This window comes from Carassius gibelio, chromosome A21, assembly GCF_023724105.1.
Source record: "Carassius gibelio isolate Cgi1373 ecotype wild population from Czech Republic chromosome A21, carGib1.2-hapl.c, whole genome shotgun sequence".
In the NCBI taxonomy this organism is placed as follows: domain Eukaryota; kingdom Metazoa; phylum Chordata; class Actinopteri; order Cypriniformes; family Cyprinidae; genus Carassius; species Carassius gibelio.
This window is the reverse complement of record NC_068391.1, coordinates 15,778,621-15,805,716: the sequence shown is the minus strand read 5'-3', so window position 1 is coordinate 15,805,716 and position 27,096 is coordinate 15,778,621. Positions and strand designations below refer to the sequence as shown.

The 27,096-nt window shown below is 39.5% G+C and overlaps 1 protein-coding gene across 3 annotated transcripts in view; it reads right to left on the bottom strand.

The window, feature by feature from the left end:
- The window catches only part of LOC127941641 (teneurin-2-like), a 260,234-nt gene that overhangs the window by 28,577 nt on the left and 204,561 nt on the right, over positions 1 to 27,096 (bottom strand). For all 3 annotated transcript variants that reach the window (XM_052536944.1, XM_052536945.1, XM_052536946.1), the window contains 5 exons: positions 17,213 to 17,335; positions 10,407 to 10,612; positions 7,868 to 8,063; positions 2,775 to 2,876; positions 211 to 405 (listed from right to left, as the gene is read on the bottom strand). In XM_052536944.1, the coding sequence (XP_052392904.1) occupies positions 211 to 405; positions 2,775 to 2,876; positions 7,868 to 8,063; positions 10,407 to 10,612; positions 17,213 to 17,335 (822 nt within the window). The remainder of the gene's footprint in view (positions 1 to 210; positions 406 to 2,774; positions 2,877 to 7,867; positions 8,064 to 10,406; positions 10,613 to 17,212; positions 17,336 to 27,096) is intronic.

Below are 27,096 nucleotides of genomic sequence, written 5' to 3'. Positions count from 1 at the left end.
AATGTGCTCAGAGACTCCATTTCTGGCCGAATTCTTAAAAGCCAGATCAATAGACTGAATTTAATCACTTTAATAAAATGTATTATGCTTTTACCAGCATGCTTTTATAGCAGACATTTGGAAACCAAGATTCTCAAAGGAAGAGTTTTTTCTGAGAGTGCTGAGATTTGAAAATGAGATGGTCAGAAAAGCCGTCAATGTGCTCAATACCTTCCTCGCAGGACTCGCCACGGTAACCCGCTTCACAGGTGCAGCTGCCCTGGGTGCAGGTCCCATGACCGCCACAGCTGGGGTCGATGCACTGGCCCTGCGGCACGTCACACTCCAGCCCCTTCCAGCCACTGTAGCACATACACACACCCTTGCTGTACTGTCCATTCCCGCTGCACAGCACGGGACAAGCCACTGCAACGGAGATGGAATGATAGGATGCAGGACGGAAAAAAATTAGGGAGTGAGGGAAGGACAGAAGACGAGGAAGTTTTAGAGGAATTAGTGTAAACCAGCTTAATTGAGAGAAGTTCAGATATGAAATGTAAGATAAGAGAAAAATGAAGCATAGCGTTACTCGAAACAAATAAATTGAACTGTATGAAATCACCTCAAACTGTGTGTCAAGGGAATCAGAGTAATTTACTAAAACTTTGTAGCTGTTTTCAGACAGTGTTGTTACATCATATATATATATATATATATATATATATATATATATATATATATATATATATATATATATATATATATATATATATATACACACACACACACACACACACACACACACACACACATATATATATATATATATATATATATATATATATATATATATATATATATATGTTATAATGTGATATCATACAGTATATTGCCCTCTAAATGATATAATTAATAGATATCATGTATTTCCCATTAACAAAGTTACAGTACTCACATACATTCATCAGCAACCAGTTGTGTAGCTAATTACTTTTTCAAAAGAGTAGTCTGATTTTAACTACTTTAAATTATGAGTAGAAATTAAATTATGAGCTTTTATCTTGACAAGTTTCACTTTTTATAGATAGTTTTTACAACAATAGCCAGCATTAACTCAAGCCGAGCAGAGACTGTTACAGTTTTTGATGAAAAATTGGCTAGAGCGAATGAATGAATGAATGAATGAATGAATGAATGAATGCAGGAAGGCTATTCAGCCTCAAAGGCAGCATAAACACTGCCAAAGCTCTATGAATATGGTGATAAAGCAGACTATGCTTTGTGTAATTAAGGTGAAAGATTCAGAGGCAATATTAAAGGCGCTCTCTGCTACTCAAAGAAGACAGCATTCGACAGTAATAAACTAGCTGTCTATAGCCTCAGGTAAGCTTGTACAGACACACACATATATTTCTCTTTACGATGCCTCCACTAAAAGCATTTCATCACTCAAAAAGATTGGTCTGGCACAGTAAAGCCAGCAAACCCATCAGACATTTTGGCATAACTGAGATGGGATTAATCAGTGATGTTGTAATTCATCCGTCTGGATCTCAGTGTGATGTGACGGTGTCATAGAGCCGTTACGACAAATAGCAGAGCTAAAGTACACTGATGATCTCATGACAAATGCTGAGCTCAAGGGAAAATTCTGACATATGCTTCACAAATCTATAACAGCATTACAATTGCAGCATGTAGAAAAGTCAACTTTAAAACTTAAAGCAAATTATAAATAAAAACTCATCAAAAACCACTTAAAATAAGTCCAGTGGTACAAATGTTAGTGACAGTAAATAACATTAAAATAATAAATAAGTAAATAAGAAAGTTAAACTAAAGCATGAAATTACATAATAATGAAGTTTGAAATCAATTACTGATTTAAATTAGCTTAAAAAAATGTCATGTTCATCTACAAATAAAAGATAAATATGTTAATATTATTATTAATATGCATATATTTATATAATATTGTGATAGATATTAAGATACTTTTAATTTCTTATTGCATAATATAAATTAATTATAAATTATTGAACAGTAATATTACTGGATGGATGTGCTTACTTGTCTTAAAAAAAAATTTGCAATGAAAAAAAAATCTGAATGGTTCTAAAATAGGATAAATATTACTTATTTGTTTTGCTTTTTAATTTTTGAATAATAGCTTTTGACCATTTGTGAGAAGAATCACAATATTCCAGAAACTGGCATGTAAATCTTTTTGCTTTTAGACTGCGTGTCCAGTTTCTTTAGCCAGCTGAAAACATCAGTTGCTCTAAAAATGCCCAGCTGTGAGTGCAGCAATTTCTCAGTTGAGACGCTTTGGTTGCTATGATATGGAATATTCGCTGAAGTAAATGAAAATATTTCGCAAACTCAATGCTTCTCCAAGCATTATTTCATTATAATATGGTAGTCCAGCAATTCTATCTGGTAAAGACATATACACTCAAGAGACAAGTAAGATTAACTTCTCCATTGTTGTTTAGTCGAGAAAAATGACCGAGCACTCAGCATGAAAAAGACGCTCAGCACGCTCCTGGCGTTTCAAAATACGCGGCTCTCCCATTAAAAACAACTGGAAAAAATATGCTAGCCTCTGAGAAAAAATGCTTTGATGGACACTCGACCTCAGAAATGTGAAAGGTGTTAAGATTTAATGATCAAAATGTTATGATACAATGCTTTTTTTTTTTTTTTTATGGCTACAAAAATGTTTTGAGAAATGCTGCAAAGTGAAACATCATTTTTTAATGCAAACATTCTAGCAGTGTGTCAGTAAACGGTACCTTTAGAACAGTCTGTGCCGTGGAACCCTGGGAAGCAATGACACGCTCCTGACATGCACTCTCCATTGGCATGGCAATTCTGGGGGCACTCTTCCACTGAATCTGAGATGACACATAAGAGACGTGTGCATTTTACAGCCCTCAGTTATTAATGGGGTTCAGATGAACCCAACGTTCAGAAATTCAGGCGAACTTTAAACTTTGCTGTCTGAAAAAAAAAAAACGCTCGACCTGTCTTGTATTTTATGTAGTAATCTTATACACAGCAAGGTGTACTGTGAACTTTTAGCCAGCTTTATTGGTGCACTGGCAATGTGTGAATTACTGTGACACATTTCCCCACAGCATATTGGGAAATATAACACAATCACTGTGGTAAATGCTAAAATAAATGATGCTTTTCAAATCAGCAGAATAAGATGTACATTCATACAGTATGTGATCAGATCAAAGAGGCCTCAAGAGCACAATGTGTATGATAAGTGTTTGTTTCTCCAAAAACTGGATTGTTAATCATACATTCTGTTATTAATATAGTTGACCCAGAAAATATCTGGACACTTAAGCTACACTTAAAATGTATGAATGTCATTGCATTAGATAATATCATAGTAGCATCTGCAAAAAAATAATGCTAGAGTTTGTCACACACCTGGACTCATTTAGCTTGTTTTTGCCCGTGACCCAGTTTCTGTCTTCCGTGTTTAGTTTGATTAGTTCCCAGGTGTCTATTATCTTCCTCATGTGTTCCATGTCCCTATTAATTTAATGATTCCATCCACCTGTGTTTCCCCAATTATCTGTTGTACATAAGCCTTGTCCTTCAGTTCTGTTTTGTCGGGTCTTCTCACTTGTGCTAACTTGTACTCACTTGTGACTAACTTGCTACTTACGTGTGTCTACCTCTGTGCTCCATGTTGGATATCCCCTGTGTTGGATATATTAAAAGCCTTATTCTGTTTATCCTCGACTCCGTATTCCTTCAGGCAGCGTAAAACCGTGACAGAAGACCCGACCACAAAAGAGAAAATAGAAAACTGCGTGTTCTTCCCTCCGTTTTGCTTTTGTTTTTTCACAGTCTTTTCTTTTCTTAGTGTCTATGGATCCCCTCTATCGTCCCGAATTCCTCATCCTCCTGCTGAAGCAGGAAGGACGTTCTCTCGAGGACCATACCAGACAGTTTTTCCTATTAGCTAATGCCACCAGCTACCCGGACGGCGCGCTCTGCACCTTCTACAACACCAGCCTGAACTCCAAATGCAGAGCGTTGTCGTCCGAAGATGGTCCTCGAGAGGATTTCGCCGCATACGTGGAGTGGACTCTGGCGAGAAATGGGTCGCCTCTCACCGTCTGCCCCATAGAGGACCTCGCCAGCCCCACTCCCGACCCAGAGACCAGCCAGCCACCATCACGCCGCACGGAGCCAGAGCCCACCGCAGCCGCAGAGTCCGAGCCATCCACTGACAGGGAGCCGGATCTCGAGAGCGCGACTGACCAGGTGTGTGAGCCGGCAACACCGTGCATCGTGGGAGTCCTCGTGGAGATCGAGGGCGTGGAGGAAAGCCCTGCCCACACTCCTACGACTGAGGGTGAGCTGTATACAGTCTCTGAAGGTCATAAGGAGCAAGCTCTGGATCTGATGGACTGGTCTATGGAGGTAATCCCTAATTTTCCTGTTTCCCCGCTGGTTCCGTCCAGCCCTGATTCCCCTGTATACCCTCTCAGTCTCCCACTCCTACCTCCTCCAGTCATTTCCTCTGCTCCATTTCCGCTGGTTACGCCCAGCCCTGAGTTTTCTGTTTCTCCGCTGGTTCCGCCCAGCCCTGAGTTTTCTGTTTCTCCGCTGGTTACGCCCAGCCCTGAGTTTTCTGTTTCTCCGCTGGTTCCGCCCAGCTCTGAATTTTCTGTGTCTCCGCTGGTTCCGCCCAGCTCTGAATCTTCTGTGTCTCCGCTGGTTCCGCCCAGCTCTGAATCTTCTGTGTCTCCGCTGGTTCCACCCAGCTCTGAATCTTCTGTGTCTCCGCTGGTTCCGCCCAGCTCTGAATCTTCTGTGTCTCCGCTGGTTCCGCCCAGCTCTGAATCTTCTGTGTCTCCGCTGGTTCCGCCCAGCTCTGAATTTTTTGTGTCTCCGCTGGTTCCGCCCAGCCATGATTTTTCTGTTTCACCACTGGTTCCGCCCAGCCCTGAATCTTCTGTGTCTCCTGTATTCCCTCCCAGCCTCCCTCTCCCGCCTCCTCCCAAACCTGCTGGTCCCTCTACTCCTCTTTCGCTGGTTCCGTCCAGTCCTGATCCTCCTGTCCTTCCTCCCATCCTTCTCCTCTCTCCTCCTCCTAGACCAGCCAGTTCCTCGCCATCCCAGCTGGTGCCAGTCAGTCCCGCAGCTCACCCTCAGTCCGCGCCATCGGGGCGCGGTGGTTCGCCGCTGGACTGCCAGTCTCCAGCTCCGCCTTGGCGTGTTAAGGCCCTGTCTCCGCCTCCAGCCTCCGAGCCCTGGACTCCTCCTCGGTCCTTCGACCCAGCGGCTCCGCCTTGGCTCTTAGCTCCCTCGTCTCCACCGTGGCCTGTCATCCCACCTGCTCCACCGGGCTCCCTCGTCCCTCCGGCTCCACCTTGGTCAGTCGTCGACCATCCGCCACCTCGGGACTCCTCTCCTCTGGTTCCACCTCGTCACTCCATCCCTCCGGCTCTGTCAGGCTCCTCCTTCCCTCCGGTTCCACCTCCATCCTCGGTCGCTCCGGCTCCACAGCGGTCTGCCAGGACCCTGCCTCCGCCTTGGTCGCCTGAGCCTTCTGCTCCACCTAGGCCCTCCGGAACCTCGACGTCCCCCTGGCTCTGCGGCTGTGCTGCTCCATCTTGGGCTCCTCACCCATCGGTGCAGTCTCCGCCTGTCGGCCCCCTGGTGTCGTCGACCCTTCCTTCACCATGGCTCCTCCCGCCGTCGACTCCACCTTGGATCTCCGTCCTGGCTGGTCTCTGGTGGACCATCTGGCTCCTCCTGCTCCTGTCTCCTCCCTGGCTCCTTCCTCCGTCGTCTCCTCCCTGGCTCCTCCTTCTGTGGTCCCTGTCTGCTGGCCCCCTCCTGGGAGTCCGTCCTCCACCGGAACCTCCTCCCAGGTTCCCACCCATGCCTCCCTCTGTTGTTTCTACGGTGCGAGGACGCACCTACCGGGAGGGGGGAGTACTGTCACACACCTGGACTCATTTAGCTTGTTTTTGCCCGTGACCCAGTTTCTGTCTTCCGTGTTTAGTTTGATTAGTTCCCAGGTGTCTATTATCTTCCTCATGTGTTCCATGTCCCTATTAATTTAATGATTCCATCCACCTGTGTTTCCCCAATTATCTGTTGTACATAAGCCTTGTCCTTCAGTTCTGTTTTGTCGGGTCTTCTCACTTGTGCTCACTTGTACTCACTTGTGACTAACTTGCTACTTACGTGTGTCTACCTCTGTGCTCCATGTTGGATATCCCCTGTGTTGGATATATTAAAAGCCTTATTCTGTTTATCCTCGACTCCGTATTCCTTCAGGCAGCGTAAAACCGTGACAGAGTTATTTTCACCTTTCTGAATTATTTTTGCATTGAATTGTAAACAAGTGATCTCAAGGTGATTTTGAGTAGATGTATAAAATTGGTTCTTCTCAAGTTCACACAGATGTTCTATGAGAGCAGCTGCAGGTGCAATTCTTAAAATGTCTGACTTATGCTTGACAACCAGAAAGTGTGCAAACACACTTCTTTTTTTTTTTTTTTTTTTGAAAAACGTTCTTGTTCTGTCTTTCTTTAAAATAAATACCACTTTGTTTGGTAATGTTTAATCTAAAGGCATTCATTCATTTTAAGTAGCTTAAGTGCCCAAACGCCTTTAGCACTTGATCTCTATGGATTTATTCAGACAGCAGACAGCCAGCAAAAAATGTTGTGAATTATCCTACTCAAACAGTTTCGTCTTTTGTAGTCAGCAAAAAATAAAATAAATAAATAAATAATACAATTTAAAATTTGGGGGGTTAAAATGTACCAAGCCTGCTTTTATTTGAACAACAAATAAAAAACTGTGAAATATTTTAATTTTATTTATTTTATTGCCCAAGTCCTGTCCCAAAAGTTCCGGACCTGTGAAAAAGTACTACTGCTCAAGCAGGGACTTTTAGAGGGGACTTTTTTTTTTACCCAGAACTTTATTTAGATCCTGGTTCCTTTAACCAGTCCCTGCGGTGGAAACAGAGATTTACTCTGCTATTTTACATTAGTTTGTGGTCGTATACAAGATCTGTATATGCTAGCCCAGGCCTTCCCAAAGTTGGGTTCACAAATCCCTGGTGGTTCAAGAGGGAATTGCAGGGGATCCGTGCGTTGGTACACGGTGTATCCCTGCAAGTTAACACAATTAACAAATCAATTAAAATGTTTGTCCAAAGAAATGTTACAGGTTTACACAAATGTGATGTAAATGTAAAAGCTTAAAAGGATAAAAATTAATTATCTTTTGGGGAAACCCTGAAAAAAAATTATATATATATATATATATATATATATATTTATTATTATAAAAAAAAATTAATTACATTGTAAATTATAGTAACATGAATTTTTGTATGTGGTATATACAAAACAATATGTAAAATACAGCAAGGCTTCCTATACACTTCACGAGTTCTGCATAACTGCCTGGTGTTATGACAGACGTGAGGCCAAATTTCCACTTTTCCATCCCTCACTGACAGCTCCCCTCGGCTGTTGTAGAAGAACGTCTTGAAGCATTGTGCTTATGCTAAGTCATCACTATAGCAACCCTTGCAGAGAAACTGCCTAAACAAACATATTCCAGTGTTTACTTTTATTTCATAAATACAACTATTCCTTCTGTGACCTATGTAAGTGAAAGCAATAAAAGTAGCTCTCCCAGTTCAACTGTTCACATCCAAACTGAAATATAAAATGAAGTTAAGGGTAGATTTAAAAGGTGTACTGTGTAAGTTGCTTGCAGTGAAAAGCATCTTCTAAACAGCAGGTCTCCAAACAACGGAGTTTCTATTTGACCATCTTCCTTTTAACAATTGACCTGTGAGTAAATGAAAGCAGGAGGTGTCTACCTAGAGCCACAGTGCTGAATGAGATGGGTTCTTTCTCTTTTCCGTCATTGTAGAAGGCCAGGTGCCAGGTGCCGGGGTCCAGATACTGCACAAAGATCGCCTCATTCTGGACAACGGTTTGAATACTGCGCCGCTCACGAGGAGACTCAATTACGCTCCACTTCTCTTTTCCATCTAACCTTTCCATGTAGTCATACTGAAGAGACACACAGAGAGAGAGAGAGAGAGAGAGAGAGAGAGAGAGAGAGAGAGGGGTGAGGACAGAGGGAGAAAACAAGCAAGTAGCTACGGGACATCATCTTCAATAAAAACTGTAATGACAATCAAAATAGTCAAATTAAATCAAAACGTAGATAACAACTCTAGAACGTGACAAGACAAGTGTAAGAATTCTGCAGATAAATATGCAGTGATTATTTGGAAATCATTTAAAATTCATTAAAAAAAAGTTGCGAACAAAAAAGCCTGTCTGCACAGATGGTCTCTTCATGGTAATTAACAAAAACCTGTCTTTTAAAGGAGGAATATCATAGAGAACCAGATTTCCTCGCTCTATAAAGGACAGCTCACACACACAGCCCAACAAATGGCAACCAGCCCCAATTTCCACTGGTTGTTGGGTTTTGTCAGATCAGTATGTTAACCATATTGGCATTTGCTGGGTCAGTCTGAACATAACAGTTTCAAACACTAGATCAAGATATTATCTCGCTCATGAAAAACAAATGAGGACAACACTTTATTTAAAAAAACAAAAACAAAAAAAATTATCCTTAGAAAAAGAAAAAACAATGTCCTGGCAGCAAATTACCAGTACCTTTTCCGTTACTTTTACAGACATTACATTCAACCCTAAAACATAACACAATGTAATTCTTGCAATGTATTTAAGCTTCAAACCATAATGACTTAATTACTAAGAATGGAAATCATTAGGATTTTTACGTTTCTGATTTAGATTCTAATTCTAATTTCTTAAAAAAAGCTATTAAGGACTTTTTTCTTTGTTAGTTTGTTTTGTATTTGCAGCACACTTCTTTATTTGTGCAGTGAGTGTCTGGTCAAATTGATGAAGATGTTTTCTTAATTTGCTGGTGTTTTTTCTATTTGCAGAGCGTTGTGTTCTCTTGGCTACCGTAGATTCTTCCTATATTATCCCAAAAAATTAAAACAACAATGACAAGTAACAAATCATGTTCAACAGCTCTGTTATAATGAAAATATGTCATTAACTAGAAGTCTTTCAAACATAAGGTTAAACTAGGTGTGGTTGATCTGTCGATTTTATATCGCGATCGATCTCGAAGACATCTACAATCTACTTTTCAAGCGAACCGTTAAATGTTAAAACTATTAGATGACTGTGGCTGGTCAAATTATATCACGTGTCTCTATCATGTATCTTTCATGCGTGGTGACACACTCAAAAAAAAAACTCAACGTGAGCTAGCAGTAGTACTACGATGAATCAAATTTTAGTTTCAGTTTCGATTTGTGCCTCAAGCTGTTTTAATAATTTCAAGCAGTGAAAACCCTTTTTATAATTTTAATACGAATCAGTAAATATTTTTTAAATATACTAAATTATGAAAGACTGGGGTATCAATAAGCTCTGACGGTAACAGTTCTGTTGGCGGTACTAGAGAGATTAGGAAAACACACACAGCCTACATTTGTTATTGCTATAGACATCTTGCTATCTCATCAGAGACGACAGTTTTTTTTTATATGCAATAATATTCATACATTTGTTTGTGATGCATTTTTGCTATTCGCAATTCAGAAGCGAGATCACGCTCACGCGGAGAAGCTACAGTGTGCACAACATGAAAGCCCTGTTTAATTATCATAGAGAGAACTAAACATTCAAACTATTTAGGCCTGTGGCTGTGATACTAAACTTATTTAATTTTTTTTTTTATTTTGGCTTCTAAGGATTAGATAAAAAAAAAGAAGATAATTAATGTTAATTAATGATAATTAATAACTTAATGACAAAATAAGTTATAAATGCAGTCTGCTACATTGTGGGACATGTTTGATTATAAAACATTGGAAGCAAAAAGATCCACCCAAGAGATCTGTTCCCCAGGTTGGAATGTGTGTGCGCACTGCACACGCTCCAATACAGGCCGCAACTTCGCGTGGACGTCCAAGCAATCAAATACATAAAAATATGTCAAAATGGCCAACTTGGAGAATGTTTACTTAAACACAGTTTATGTCTCAAGTGGACATGAAAAGTGGCGCTTGGACCATCAGTGGTAATCAAACAACAAAATGCAAAGAGAAATCACTCACAGCTCTCAATCTGAATAAAGTTAACGTTAATAAGCATTGATATATTAATTCTTACAGTGAAAACTATGCAGGGTTCATTTACATTTGATTACCTTACTGGAACGGCATGAGGGTAAATGAAGTCAGAATTTTCAGTTTTGTGTACACCAACCCAACAAAAACTGAACATCATGAAAAATCATGCTTTTTAGCATGGCTACTTTCAGAGGAGAAACAAGACATGAGGTGATTTGCTCACCTGAGCATGTGAAGGAGGCAGGCCTTTCCGCATGTAGACCCCAAATAGCGCGTCCTTGCCCAGGGAGATGTTGAACTTGAGGAAGTGTGGCTGGCGCAGGTGAATCAGAGACCTCCAGAAGACGCCTGGAGGAACATCCTGACTGACACGTTGACCCAGCTCCAGCTCCCCGCTGTTTATACTGCTGTTCTTCAACACCAACGGCCCTGAGATGCACGCCAAGAGACGAAACAAGATTTGTTTGAGGGACAAACACGAAGGAAGTCTTTCAAAGACATGGGGAAAGGGGAATATCATCCACTTTGTGTGAAAATATTTCCAGTGTGTATAAAGAAAGATCAACATATATTATTCCACTGAGACATAGCTCTGTGCTAATGAGTGTGCGATGTGGGCTGATAAAGTCATCAACCCTAAATCAAACCCTGTCTTCTCCATTGAGATCATAATATCTCTGCATGACAGCTCTGGCCACACATACACACATCCCCTCCCAATACACCTGCTAAATCTGTCCTCTAGAGAGAAAACTGTTGCCGTGTTGACAGCGCAAAGAGATCGCAGCAACACCAATCAGAAAATAACCCAGTAAATGGGCCTTGATAGTATCAGAAGCAACACACACACACACACTCTCTCTTTTGTGTCTGAGGGGCCATTGCAACACGAGTGGGCTGGGTGTTAGCTGTCAGTCTAGTTTGCTTTCTCGATGTTTGATGTGCCCTGATAAGCAGAGACAATCTGTTTCCCTGTCTGCTAAAACCTCTGGCTGCATTTAAACGAGTAATGGAGAGAGAGGAATTGAATTGAGCAAGCACAAGCAAGCACTTTCCCTAAATGGATCAAGCTTTCTTTTTGCGGGAGAACATGCGCATGCATGCAGTGTCAAGTCTGAGTGACAGCTCGGTTAAAAAAAGAAGCCCAGTCTAGTAACCAGTGGGAGTCCACACCAACCTCCCTCATTAACACGAATGGATGGATGGCTCTGCACTGAACGAGAGCACCACAATGAGAGAGCAAGAGAGAGAGAGATGTAAAAAGGGAGATAGATAAAGAGAGAGAAATTGGGAAGCAGAAAAAAGGGGGAAAGAAAGTACCCTGGAGAGGGTGCATGAGAAGAGTCTTTTACAACCAGAACTACTAATATCAGAGCCACCGAAAAAGGCACGCTCACACCCAAGACTTGGTATAGATGGATTTTCTTTATTATTCTAGATATGACTATGTCAATCACCTCAAATCCTGCAATTTATCAACCTAAAATAACTCTTATGAACTTCTAAAATAACATCATAAATCGTAAACCAGCCTAACAGAAAATGACTGATTGTATCAGTATCTTAAAAGTTTGAAGGACTTACAAAAAGCTTAAATGTACTAGGAATATAATCGACACAACAACCCACTGGGAACATTCCGTTTTTATATATGCTACTTAAAAAAAGTTTCTTTCTTTATTTATTATTATTATTTTACATTTTTATAACTTAATTTCCTTTATTTTTATGAGGATGTCCCTAAAAGGAGATTTGTCAGACGAAGCTAATTCTTAAGCACAAATTTATTCACAGAATATGGTTAAGAAGGTACACACAAGTGTTTTAGTCTTATTTCTATACTACGTATATCTGCTGCACTCTATGGCTCCATTAAAATATAATCACTCAATTTAGTCTACTTGTTTAGTTAAAATATAATTGTAAAATGTAAATTAGTCAGTAAAATATTTCATTTGAAAGAGTCTTAGAAATAGTCACAGTAGAGCCGAATGGAAATCCACATAGAGATGCCTGATGAACAAATGAATAATTCCAGAAGTAAAGCTTCGCCAGATTTCATTCTATTGAAATAAATATGTAAATAAACAAATGAACTAATAAAGTCTGGATCTGCTGGAATACATTATTGAGGGAGATACTCCAGATATATGAAATGGTTTCCTAATTCCACTAGTGATGTGGAGTGTTACTGTCTAAAAGCAATGTAAAGATGAATGCCGTAAAATTATATAGATAAGGGGCAAATGTGATCAGTTTGGTCGCATGTAACATCATATCCTGATTTATTAAACTGACTTTTAGTGGACTGCATCAATCAGAGGGTTAATTGTCTTATTGCCTTGTTACACTCAAAAGTATGTCACATTACAGAAGCCAAATAACAAATGTTGCTTTAAGTAGAAAACGGCAATAATCAATCACCTCATAGCAAGCGAACATGCTTAGTAGGGCTGGTCAGAATACCTTCTGTAGTAATCAACGCTGAATATTCGAAGATTCGTAGGTAGGGGCTGAACATATTCTTCTCTCTAATAAAGCCAGGAATCTCTGTGTGTCTGTCTGTTTGCATTTTTATCATCTCATTTTTATCAACTTCACGTGTGTCAGGTGTGTTGCTACTGACCCAAAGAAGTGCACAATGTTGGATTTTGGTGCAATATGGACTACAGAATAAACTACAGAACAGCACGAGCCAGAAGCGCTGTGCCTCACGAGGGCAGCGCTTATATGCTCCGAGAGCGGACACTGCACTAGTGATGCAAAACACACAGGTCTGTTAAGAGCAATACTTTTAATATAGACAAATGGCTTCCGTATTTGCAAGTATTTTCCAAGCAAATTAAATGGATGTTTTTATTGTGTGTAAAATTACTGATTAACATGGAAGATAACAGCAGTTCATTTTTTTTACACCAAAAATATACTATAGGCGTAGCCTGTCTCAGACATCTTTTCTTTATTATACTGAACGTAGCATAGCTGTTTGATCAAATAGCGCACTTCCGCTTAGCCAGCTATGGAGAAACTGGTAGCCAGGCAACAGAGTGGCGACGTCACGCACACACGCACTCTAAAAGCACGGTTAAGCACGGTTGTCTAACTATGCCGAGAATTCTGTGCCAAGAAAGGTTTGTAATCGTGCTGTGCCGTACCAGGCTCACGTGGAAATACAACTGTAACCATACCTGACAGTCCTTAGAACCGTTCGGACTGGATATAAAAAAATTGCTATATTCAAACGCGAATGAAAAAAAAAAAGAAGATGATGATTCAAATCTCAAAATTGAAAATCAAATGCCAAACCACCAAAACGAATATTCAAATAATCAAATATTCTGGTCCAGCCCTAATGCTTAGTAGCATCAAAGATCTCTATAGGTTTCACCAATGTATTTTTCCCAGTCGAGAATACAGCATCACAGTCCCGCCCACAGCTGGTGCTGGAAGTAAAAATTCAATGCAATTTCTGCATTGACATTTGGGGTATAAGCCGTAAAAACTTAACCATACATGGTAGACTTAAAATCAGCTACGGCTGTACTAAGCGATAGTATATGCTCATATAAACGCAAAAGGATCATGGGGCACTAACCTTGTTTTAATATAAATGCCTTTTATTTGCGATGACTTGGCTAAGTACTTCATTACCCACAATCCTGAACAATCCCACTACCCCACAGTGATGCATCTGATTGGTGGAGCTCGTGTAACCGTCTGGTTAAACCCGGCGAAGGTCCATGAAGACTGAAGATCATTCATAAAAAAATATAATAAAAACCTGTGTTGCGTTTTTGCACGGTAGACTTATCTCCTTGGCTGCCATGAGAGTTTTGCAGGGAGGTTGGTAACTTAGCTAGGCTACTGTAGCCTTCATATGGTATGAGTCATATCAACCATTTTATAATGCCACTGTCAAAACAATATTTAGCCAAGACATACCTTTTTGTGCATTTACTGAACATTTCTGTAATGGCAACGACATGTGTTGACGACTGAGCGGTGATTGCAGTCAGGTACAAAGCACTACACCATGTTGCTGACGTTATTGTTAACCACTTTCACACAAGCACACAATATATAAAATACACGATGATAAATATAAAAATCAATACACAATACCTATATAAAACACTATTTGTTCACACGATTAATACTGAAAGAACTGCTATTACTGCACCTCCACTCTATAAAATAAAATTCACTGGAGGAAAAAGTTTGCATGACAAGTTTTTGCATTTTCTCTTAATTTTTTCCACTCGAAATGATATGTTATATGCTTATGAGTTCAGCCGTAGCTGGTTATCCTCACACATGCTCTAAAACTCTTTAGATACGGATTTTTCCGTTAGTCAATGGGAGAAATAATGGGAAATTTACTTCCGGCACCAGAGCTCTCTCGGGCTGTGGGCGGGACTGTGATGCTCTATTCAAATCCATGTTAGCTATCTTGTTTGCTTTCAATATTTTCTATGTCTAGCTTACAAGCTATATATTTAAAATTGGTCTTCAGTGATGCTTTCAGAAGTGCTTTTCATGTCAAGGTTAAAAAGGCACATGATTCCTGTGCTGAGAGGTTTGCTGAAGTCCTGACATGAATCTTGTGAAAGGGCCTTGTAGATTCACATAACAACATCCGAACGGAGAACAGCTTGACAGTAGCCTTTCTTCAGAAACTCTTCATCAAAGTGAAGGGAAATTTCACAGAGAGCAAATTATCACTAGAGCCTTTGGACACAATGTCCTTCCTCCCACATTATGTTCATCCAGTATCCGACAGGAGACTCACTGGAAAAAATGTGCCTGTTGTGACATTTCTGCTAAATGATATTACATTGCTTCTTGCACATTTTGCAACATTTTCAATGTAAAATTTCCAGTGACTGATGCTACAAGTGTGTTCAGTTTTATCTGAAACAGATGAATGTGAATGCGACAATGTTTTATTACATTGCATGCTGTACATAGGCTATTGTGGCAGTTTGGAGATTAAATGTCTGATCAGTAAATCACAAAATCCTCTAACGCATTTGTACCACCTACAAACAAAACAAAAGCAAACATGAGATAAACATGTTTTAGCTTGCTTCTACATATGTGGGATCTCTCTTATTCAGCACTGTGAATCCTGTTTCACAGGACTCATGCAAGCACTTACAAGGTGAGCTACCAAGCAAGTTTACTACATCAGAAAAGCAATATATGTGGATGGTTATATGATGCAAATGACAAAATATATTAGGAAAATGTGTTTAAAGTTCATAACAGAATTCTGCAACTGGAACTGGGAACTGCAGTGAATTGTATGTATATGTGCACACACACATTTATATATGATTATGCCCACACACATTCTCCCCAGTTAAACTCAGATTTGCACCCATGCGTCCTCTTCCATAAAGACCCACTCTTTTAGACCCATCTAAATCTATTAGAAGCTGTACTGTGTGTGAAAAATGTCAATACCAGCACTCTCTAAAGGTCAGCGGCAGTCGTTATCATCTGAACGTGTTGACACTGATAATGATAAATCATTTGAGGTGAAGGCACAACAGACAGGGAGATTCTTTGTGTCTGAGCCACTGAAAATTAGCCAGAGCTTTAAACCACTAACTGAAGTCCAGTGAGATCCAAAACATCTCATCTAAATAACCTTGAATATCAGGGTTGCTGTGAGTAAAAGGCACACAAGACTGTGATTTTACACCAATGTACTCACAACATCCAGTACAGGACAATCACTAGTTTCACAGAGCCTCAGGCTGACAGAGACTAACATGTGTTATAACAAGCCAGCAGAGACTAAAGCCCCTTTCACACTGCCATTCCGGCAAATACACGGGTAAAGTGCTCCGGCAATTGTTCCCGGGTCGCTAGATTTTGCACTTTCACACTGCCTGTGATGACCAGGGATATGTTCCTGCTTTCACACACAACCCGTGAAGATCCCGTAACGACACGTGACATCAGAGCGTGACGTGTAATGTACAAGTCGAAAACATTAGGCACGTTATACTTTCACTAAAGCAAGCAGACGATCTCTGCGTCAGTGCGGAAAGTGAGGAACTAACTGATCTCTGCTTCATTACAGTTTACACATATTTTTTCGTCGCGAACGTTGATCTTCCTTCAAAACAACGGGTAAAAGTGTCGCGTGATAACGCGCGTCATCACCTCGACATGGCATTAGATCTGGCTTTTGTTCACACAGAGCTCGTCCCGGCAATGTTACTAGGTCCCCGACCCGGGTTCAATGCGGGAATCAATCCCGGGACGTGGTTGCTTTCACACAGAAGGCGACCCGGCAATGTTTCGGCAATATGCCGGGTCCGACGTGCAGTGTGAAAGGGGCTTAAGTCTAGTCATCATTTCAAATAAATGCATTACCATTACCATAATCATGTATAACTGCAGAAGAGGCAGTGGAAAGAGCTGAAATCAATAGAAAACTGCAATCTTAACACATTTAACTTTCATGATTGTGATTATTTCTGGGTGAAATTAAATAATCTGCTTGAAAAAATTGGTTAGACTTAGTAAACATGTGACACTATGATGTTTTTGTTAGGTTATAACAAAAGTAAATATATATATATATATATATATATATATATATATATATATATATATATATATATATATTTTTTTTTAACTAACACAAAGCTAAAGAAATGTAAGCTGGGAATCAGTGATCAAGAATAGTCTAGGATGTAAATGATTAATTTTATTACACTATACATTATGCTTTATTACATAGTTATTACATTACAAATCTATTTTTTTATTTTAGTTTAGTGAAATATTCATCTAGAATTCTTTTTATTAATATGCTATTACATAGTTATTAAAATTACAGAATAATGAAACTTTTCTCCCACTAGAATATTGTGTATTCACTTTGTGAAAAAGTGTAAAGAGAAGGCAGTTTTGGCTTCATATTTTTCTAGGGTTTTGCATTGTATGTCATCAGATCATTTGGATTTCATGTTGATCATATTTCAGGGTTTTGGCACAAGTTTTTGCTTTTACCTCTGCCTCCGGAGGGCACTGTTGCCACATCACCAATGCCAGGAATACTCATGCTGAGGCCAGTGTTCACTAGATGCCCTTCAGTGGGCTTCAGTCGCCAATTCAAGCCCAGCAGATTAAGAACTGTGAGAGAGAGAAAGAGAGAATTCAAAAAATAGAACATGACACTACATTACACCTCCCAACCACTTTACGTACACACGGATGACACGTCCTGACAGCCGAGAGCCTGCAACACCCATACAACTATAACTCTCGATGACAGAGGAGACTTTAGCATACAAATACACTCATTATAGCCAATGACGCTGTGACTACAGTCTGTGCTTTGTTTGGGCTCCATGCCCAGATAGGTTTAGTTGGACCAGGTTTAATCCAAACTGCTACAGGAATACTAAACTTGCCGTAGATATAAATATGTCATACAGAAGCTGGTGGTACATCAGCAACACAAAATGTCAAATGCAACACAATACAACGTCTGGAAGGAACTGACACTCATACTGCATAAGGTGTGAGAAGACAAGAAAATGGTCTTAAAAAAATTAACTGAAGACGTTTTCAAGTTGGTGGCAGATGCCAAATATTCGGAATACTTTCTTGTTTTTGTGTGTGTGTGTGCGCTAAAGAAAATTTTGGCTACTCGCCCGCTTCTCTCTGCACCCTATATGTACTATAATCAGTGTTTCAGCACTTCCAAGACCTTTTAGAGGCTATTTGCTCCAATGGAGATCACTTGATATGCAATATTCAAATATGTCAAGTCGTGTTTAAGAAATATGATAATGATCAGAAAAAGTTAGTTTTGTGATGTGCTGGTGGAAATTACGAACGAGATGCCCCCAGGGAAAACAAGTACAGCCATACACACACACACACACACACACAGACACACACAATATAGCAGGAAAACGCTGACATTCGCAGTATCAACCATAACACCTTACCTCCGCCTCCTAGTTATTCTATCCCTCCCTAAATCTCATCCATGCAAAATCAATGCCAACTCATTCTTTCCCCACCTCCTGACATCTGAGGGTGCATTATCACTCTCATGTAAAGGGGTTAAAAGAAAAAGCTGACTCCTTCAGGCTGTCAGCTGCTCTGATGTCAGCAGCTCATTGTCCCACACGCATTACTCCTCATCTTATCTCTCTATACTCTAATCAGCCTTATCTCTTGCTTGTTCATTGTTGTTTTCACCCTTCGTGTCCTTCATCCCTCATGCTTTTTCTTCATCCATTCCATTACAGTGCTCACTGATAAAGATGGTTTGTTATGACCGGAGACATCTTGTCACACTAAGCCGAGCTGTGGGGAAACTCTTAACATAAAATATATATTTTTCCTCCAATCTATTGTATCCAAAGTTGATATTGCAAAACATAAGAGGAAATAGTTCATTATATTTGACTATGTTTTACCAGTGACACTTTTTTGAGGGTTTAAGCTGCAAGAAACTGAAAATCCTATTTCCATCTTAAAGCAAAAAATTAAAAAGGTATAAAAAAAAGTCATACATTTCCAGAATTGGAGTATGTTTTTACAAAATAATAATAATACTCCTGAAGCCTTTTTACTTCAAAATTTCACAAGCAATTCAATGTGCTACTTGCCGTTTCTTTGTTTTAGTTTGTGAAATGTACTAGCAAAAGTTGTTTCAATATCAATCCAACACTATTTTTTTAGGTGTAATTAAAATGAAATATCAAATAATAAAATACAATAAACTCAGTTGACTTTTCTCTAACAATATTGCAAACAATATTGCAATTTGACTATATCTCAAAGTATTACTTTACTGTATTTTCTGCAATGCTACTTCATATCTCACAACGTGACTTTTATGACTTCCATGTGAAACAGATGTTTGTTTTTCTCTTATAATAGAGAGTTATTATGGCTCAGGTACACTGTAAACCCAAATGCACTTTTTAAGTTAACTGAATTATTTGTTGTTTTAATTTAACTCCACATAAAATCTTTCAGCATAATGATTTGCGTATGAGGTCATCCATGTACAAGCAAACTGCCCGTGTTAAATTTTTCTTCTCAAAATGGGAGATTGGTCTTGTTTCATGCACGCTTTCATCGTGCTAATCATGATCCGGCTAATTGGGTTCTTTGAACACACCTGTTGTGTATGATTAGTATCGCTGGATTGAGTTATCTGAGATAATTGCGCGTTCATGTGTTGGTTTAAAAGGGGATATGTATCAAAACTCGAAACAATGATCAGCAGTGCAGCGATTGGCTGGTGGCAAGACGGCAATTTAATGATGTCATATAATTTAATACGACACCTGACGAAAAACTTGACAAATTTCTGGACTTTTATAAGGAAACAGCCAAGCAAACAAAACTACATAAATTTTATAATAGGTACATGAAACAGATAATAGATACATGTTTTTATTGTATTAGAATTTTTTTCATGATTCCCAATTATTTAGATGCGCAATTTATAATAGTTGTGCAGTCTTTACATTTTTATTTCAAATCTAGAAATTATCTATTCATTTAAATTTTATATTTGGACAGATTTGTTACGTGACAGCATTAATGAAAGTTTCTTAAGGGTCAATATCATGTTATCTGCATCTCCTGTGCTCCATCAAGCCACTCTTATAATAGCAGTCATCACTCAAAATAATGCACAACTCTATTATCTGTATAGCATGTGTGTAAGACTCTTTATGAAGAAATGATTTTATGACAAATAAATATTTCAGTGAGTAAAACTGGCTGGGTCTATAGTAGGCTGTTATGGACTACACAGCATTTTTATATTATTTTTAAATTTAAAATTTTTATATTATTTTTTTTAATGATTATTGTTTTAAATTATTGTCCCTGGATCAGTACGATACTCTTGTAATAAAGTAACGGTGGTAGCAGACATATTTTGAGTATCAGTTCTGGTTGAAAAGAAGCGATCTAATCCTGTTTACATGAAATAAGCCTGCTCCCGAGCAGGTTTAAGCTTATGGACCTGTTGCTATAACAGCAGCTCCGGGATGAGCTTGGAAGAACCAAATGATCCAAGATCATGCAAAATCATCAACATTCAAATCCAGCTAACCGAGTTAGCGACGTAAGAAGAACAGGCCCCAGACCTGTTTCAGTTCTCCCACTTAAGTTTCTGTTACTTATGTCTGTGTTCCCCAATGTTCCTTTGTCTGATAACATTTTGATTTGTGTTTGGTTGTGGCAATTTTCACCTGTGGATTATTAAAATAACTTTTATTACACTCTTTTGTTGTGCACTTTGTTTTGCATACTCACACTAGTGACAGAATAGCATACCCTCAAAGTAAATAATTTCACTGCGTTTTTTTCTTTTTTGTTCGTTTTGTTTATTTCAACCTTCTCCAGGAATGGACCTGCCTGCAGTCCAGCTGCTTTCCCTGGAGCAGCAGGACTGTCCGCTGGAAGACCACAAACAGGGACTTTATTGATCTGGCGTGCATGCCTTACTCACTTTCCCGGACCACTCGCTCTGTGTTTTCTACATCACAAGCGGTGTAAGGCACGCCTGGCAGCGGACGGTCCCAAGGAGAGTTTTGCAGCTTTTGTGGAGTGGGTGCTGGAGAAAAATGGACTGTATTCTCCATCTGCCCTGCCGAGGAGGACTTCTCCAGCCCCACTAAGGAACCAGAGACGAGAGGTCATACCGCTGCACGGAGCAAATGCCAGAGCCCACCGCAGCCACAGAGCCAGAGCCTGCCACGATTAAAGAGTCACCACTGTTTAAAGCGACAGAGCCAGTCATCGCCTCGGAGCTAGGACTCGAGAGCGCGACTGACCAGGTGTGTGAGCCAGCAACACTGTGCGTCTTGGGAATACTGGTGGAGATTGAGGGCTTTTAGGAAAGCCCCGCCCACACTCCTGCAACTGATGAGCTGTATCTGATTTCTGGGAATCATATAGCGGAAATAATGAACATTTTTCAAATGGACTTAATAGTCTGGATTGGGGAGGTAATTCCCTGAATCTTCTGTGTCTCCGCTAGTTTCGCCCAGCTCAAGTCCTCCAGTTTCCCTCCCAGCCTCCATCTTCCACCTCCTCTTAAACCAGCCAGTTCCTCAGCTCCGTCTCCGCTAATGCCAGTCAGTCTCTCAGCCCACCCTCAGTCAGTGCCATCTAGGCGCTATGATCCATCTCGGGACTTCCAGTTTCCAGCTTCACACTGACGTGAGGATCCCCTGTCTCCGCTTCCAGCCTTCGAGTCATGGACTCCACCTCGGTCCTTCGACCCATTGGTTCTGCCTTGACTCCTAGCTCCCTCGTCTTCATCGTGGCCCGTCATCCCACAAGCTCCACCGGGCTCACTTGTCCCTCTGGCTCCACCTTGGCCAGTCATCGACCATCCGCCAGCTCGAGACTACACTCCTCTGGCTTTCTCTTTTCACTCTGTCCCTCTGGGTCTGTCAAGGTCCTCCTTCCCTCCAGCTCCGCCTCCATGCTCAGTCGGTCCGGCTCCACCACGGTCTTCCGGAGCCACGACGCTGCCTCAGTTGCCTGAGCCTTCTGCTCCGCCTTGGCCCTCTGGATCCTCGACTTCACCCAGGCTCTGTGGCTGCTCTGCTCCATCCTGGGCTCCTACTCAACTGGTGTCATCTCGTCCCCATGGTTATGTTGGCCCTATCTCCACCATGGCTCCTCCCACCGTTGATTCCACCAATGCAGAGCTGGAAACTGGAAGTCCCAAGGAGCATCATAGCGCCCAGATGGAGCTGACTGAGGGTGAGCTGAGAGAATGACTGGCACCATTTTCTCCTGTGGATTATTAAAAGAACTCTTTTAATATACTCCTTCATAGTGAGCTTTGTTTTGCACACCAACAATTGTAGGGCTGTGTGTTGCCAAGAATCTGGTGATACGATATGCATCATGATACATGGATTGCAATACGATATATTGCGATACTGTAAGCAAGACGATATATTGGGATATTTCCTGTTTTAGTAATAGAATATATTGTAAGGAAAGCTGTCATTAACCATCTGGAGTCGATTAACGCATATACACCTTATAAGGCATTTTCTCCTGATAACCCCCGAAATGAACTTAAATTACACTTTCAGTTTTGATCGTACAGATAAGAGCAATACATCAATCTAATCTGTAAAGGGTCTACTTTTTTTATACAGACATAATAACAATAAAACTTTGTGCATTTATAAAATAAAGATAACAAACAAGATGTGCTGACTGCAGCCTTTATCTGCGGTGATCTTCATTTACAAACGCGTCATTAAAATGAACTGTAACTCAGTGAATACTCAACGAAGAGACATGAAAGATATATCTATAGAAAGCCTGACATGTCTACTTTGAAAAACAATGTGATGTCCATTTTGCACGTCTATATGTGACCCGTCACGGAAACCAGTGACACAAGTCAGCAGCCCAACTTTCGAGCAAAATGAGAAAGAAGCTGGTTTTTTTTTTCAAAATTGGTGATTTCCGTTTTTTTGCAGAATCTGTTAGTTGAGATCACGAAGAAGCCTCTCCGTGTTTGAGATAGCACTATTGGTATATTTAAAAGCTTACATTTTAAGGTTGAAATTGGCTTGTTTTTCAGATATTCTAGCACGCAGTATGGGCGTGCCATTGTCTGTGTGTATTTCTATACTGGATAAGCCGGCATTTGTTTCTTTTGTTATTCCCCCGCCCTCCGAGGGAAGCGTGGCTACTTATTATGCAGCGCTCTGGCCGGCTCTAGCTGATATCAAAATTCAATGAAGATGGATGCCGCAAAGGTGATCGCAGATGAGCTGAACTGTGGCCGTTACACCGAAAATGTTTTGAAGTGCTTTGATGGGGATAAAGACAGAGCAATGGGGAAAATCCGTAACTTTGACTGTAAATGCTACACGAGGAGAAAAGAGAACTCTCTGCATGGGAGACAGTCCTGTAGCCAGAAAATTTCTCCAGACATTATTTACAACATACGGCTGGATTCTTTAGCTGCGGAAAAAGAGTGGCAGGACATGCAAATTATTGGACATTTAGAGGCAAACAGACGCACAGTGCAAACTTCAGAGATGGTTACATCCACAAAGAAGCCCCCGACAAAGAGAAAGTGTGCTCAAACGACTTATTTCATTGGAGGCATCGAGATCTGCAAGAATACTTTTCTGTTTCTTATGGGGTGAGTTTCCATAAACATCAAAGCTTGTCGTTTTGTGTTCATTCTAAGAACACATACACGTACATCTCATGTTTAGTCCATGTTTAGACCTTACCATATCTACCTATTGTTATTAGCTAGCTCATAGCTCATCGGTTATCACAGAATCCTGTTCAAAAAGTCCTAATGCTACACAATGAAATCAATTCACCAAGTTTTATGTAGAAAACCAGCAAATAACAAATAAAATTAGCATCAATATGTACTTTTTGTTTACATAAACATTAAAATTATAACATTAAAAATGATGGCCAGATTTTAAAGGAGTGTCTTGCAACATTATCTACACTGCACAAGTTCAAATAGAGTTTTGACAAAAAAGGTTTTATAAAAAGATAAAACTCACATATTTTAGCCTCTAAATCATTTTATAAGTCAAAAAAGATAAATTACTGACATTTACAATGCACATTCTCCTTTATTATTAATAGTATGCAGTCCGATTTTATCCATTGTGTCTGTCGTTGCTATGCTACCATGCAGCTTTACAGGGGGTATGGTTATCTAAATGATATGTAAATGAGCCCTATTGTCACTCCCAGCAGGTGAGAACAGGTGAGAACAATGTTTGGAGGCAATTTTCTCCCTTTTGAGCTTTTTTGAGTGCCTACCTTCAAATGGGCACAACTTCTCCAAATATTATCAGATTTCCATGTGTTACACATCGTTGGAAAGCTTGGAGACCACACTTTCAGAATCTGTGATTAACTCAAAATGCCCCAGAACCGACTTGTGTCCCTACTTTCCGTGATTGGTCACATATTATATATATATATATATATATATATATATATATATATATATATATATATATATATATATGTAAGGTCCAGGCACTCTGCCCAAGTAAGGTATCCGGTGCTGGATGAAGGTTTCCTGCGTGTTCGGTCTTTCAGCGCGTAGAGTTATTCAATTTAGGTTAAACTCAAATCTGACTCCATTTATTATCTAATCTGACTACATTTTAGTATGACCTCGAATTTAGGTTGAATGCAAATTGGTTGTATGCCTTTTTAATTAATGTTCTTCTGACATTTGATTATTCTAGTTAACTCTATTTTTATATTAACTTGTTCATTCGGGTGCTCGTGTTGCTAACAAAGATACAACGTAATCTACTAGTCAATAATTACAGAGTAAAACAGAATAGAATCAAAATGTAACAATTCATTTACAGTCAGGTAGATATGTATTTTGCCAATTACATATCCAATTGAAACACATCAAATCATATCAATACAAAACATCAAATTCTCAAAGATGAATCTAAAGGTAAAATATGCATACCTGACCTTAGAAAATACATAGTATGAAGTGAAGAGACACACAACACACTACGGGCTTTCTGGCTACAGAAATCGCCCTGATCCCTTTGCTGCAATCCTTTAAATACCTCAGACCAAGACAAACATCCCCCGAGATGAAGACAGAAACTAACAATTGGAATTTGATTAGGTCAGGTCCAAGACCAGGGTAGTTTACACCTCAATGGGAACAGAGGGTAATTTACATGGAAGACCCTGGAAAAGGGCACAAATATCACTTGCATTAATGCAGAATATTATACTATTGGCAATTCTGAGTGAAACTAAGTGGAGGGAGTGTGATGGTGAGGTGTGAACTGCTAGGTGTGGTGCATCTTCGATGGCACCATTACTTATGATGGAGGGTATTCAAGAGAGTGTTCAAATTTTAATTATCAGGAAAGTCCTTTGTTTTCTTAGAGAGATGTCTTCCTCAGTCCAGACGGTCCAGCTCCAGTCTTACATATATATATATATATATATATATATATATATATATTAGTGCTGTCAAAATTAGCGCGTTAACGCATTCGATTAATTTGAAATATTTAACGCGTTAAAAAAAAATAACGCAATTAACGCGGTTGCAGTTTTTTTTATTTCCAGTTGTGGCCTATGTGTGTTCAACGTGCAAAGAAATATGGATAAGACCAAGGAAGGACTTTTAGACGGAAAGTTTCAGTATAAAACTCTGCCGGATTACTCTTCAGTCTGCCACAAGAAACATTACTCTTCATTTAGTCTGCCACAAGAAACATTAAAATCATGAACTCAAATGTCATTGTTTAAAAAAAAACAAAAAACAATGACTGTAACAGTGCGTAAATCAGACCTTTCTGTAACGCTAACGTTAATAAGCTTAAACGAAAATGACGAAATAATTGTGTAGCGGAGTATTTTTTGTACACAGTGCCGCGAACTGTCAATCACTCCTGTACGCGTGCATCACTGTCCTCCTCGCAGCTGCAGCAACTTGCGCTCTCTCTCTCTTCATCAAGCTTTAAAACAAAAAGGGAACAAAAAGATCATATTGTCTTTGTGCATAGGCTATAGATTAATTAGATAAATGAATATCTAAATTTGTGCCTTGCCGTCTACTGTATTTGTTTAGAACTTAGAAAAAAGATGCTGCAGCCAATGAGCAGCCAGCGGGGGCTGCAGGACGACTCAACCTCCGCAGACAGTTTTTAATGTTTATCAGACAATAAATACTCAAGATTTTGCTTTAGTGTAACTCACAACGAGTTTCACACACCTTCTCCGGCCACGTTGAGTTGTTGACACTTAACAGTGGGAAAAGCGACACATGCGCTATTCACTTGTATAACTTAAGGGTGAATGGGTAATGTAGTTTCTGCTCTGGGTGGGATGAATTAGGAAGCTTGCATTGTGAAGGGCGCTCTGAAAATCGGAAGTGCAGGTAAAAGATTAAAACCTCTATTAAAACAGATGTCCACAAATGAGCGTACCGGTACGCTACAAGCACGTTCTGGGCGCACGGAGAGGTGGCGGTAAGCTCAAGAGCTATATTTGGAAGTGGCGGTACTGAGTACTGGTGCATACTGGCCCACTTAAAGCACTGGCAATGACTATACTTTGGAATTTTTTTGCAGTCCACTTAGAATTCAACATGGAAATCATTTTTGTTTTTTATTGGCATTGATTGTTTTGAAATTCAAATGGTACTTACATGCCTGTGTTTTTATTTCTGTAATAAATATGGCTTTCAAGCCAACAGTTAATTTGGAGGATATTGATGGTTTATTGCAGGTATGTTGTTTACATGAGAAAATCTGTGTTACAAGTTAAACAAAAATTCCAATAAACAATCATATTTTGAATTTAAATAGTTTCTTTGTCTTGAGTTTACATTAATTATTTACATTTTGCATTTACATATCCAAAAAGTTTCAGTCTTTTAATTGCGATTAATCGCGATTAATCGCGATTAATTTTAAAAAATTGTGCGATTAATTAGTTGATTTTTTTTAATCAATTGACAGCACTAATATATATATATATATATATATATATATATATATATACACTTGTACTAGTTTTCACATAACGTGTAAACATTTTACTAGTTAGACTTTTTCCAAACTATAATTCCTGACTAAATGTATAATCAAGTGAAACATTATGAAGTTTCAATAACAATATAACTACTATTAATAACACTACTATACCATTCAAAACCATGATGTAAATCATAGAAATGTAACAAATATATGTACACAAATACACAATCATGAACATACATGCTGCTCACATATTATTATAGCTCAGTTTGCGCTGATTACAGTGAGATTTTAGCCATTTAGATATTTATAAGAAACTGAAAAAAGCACAAATGTCAGGGCATGACAAAACTTCTCCAGGCC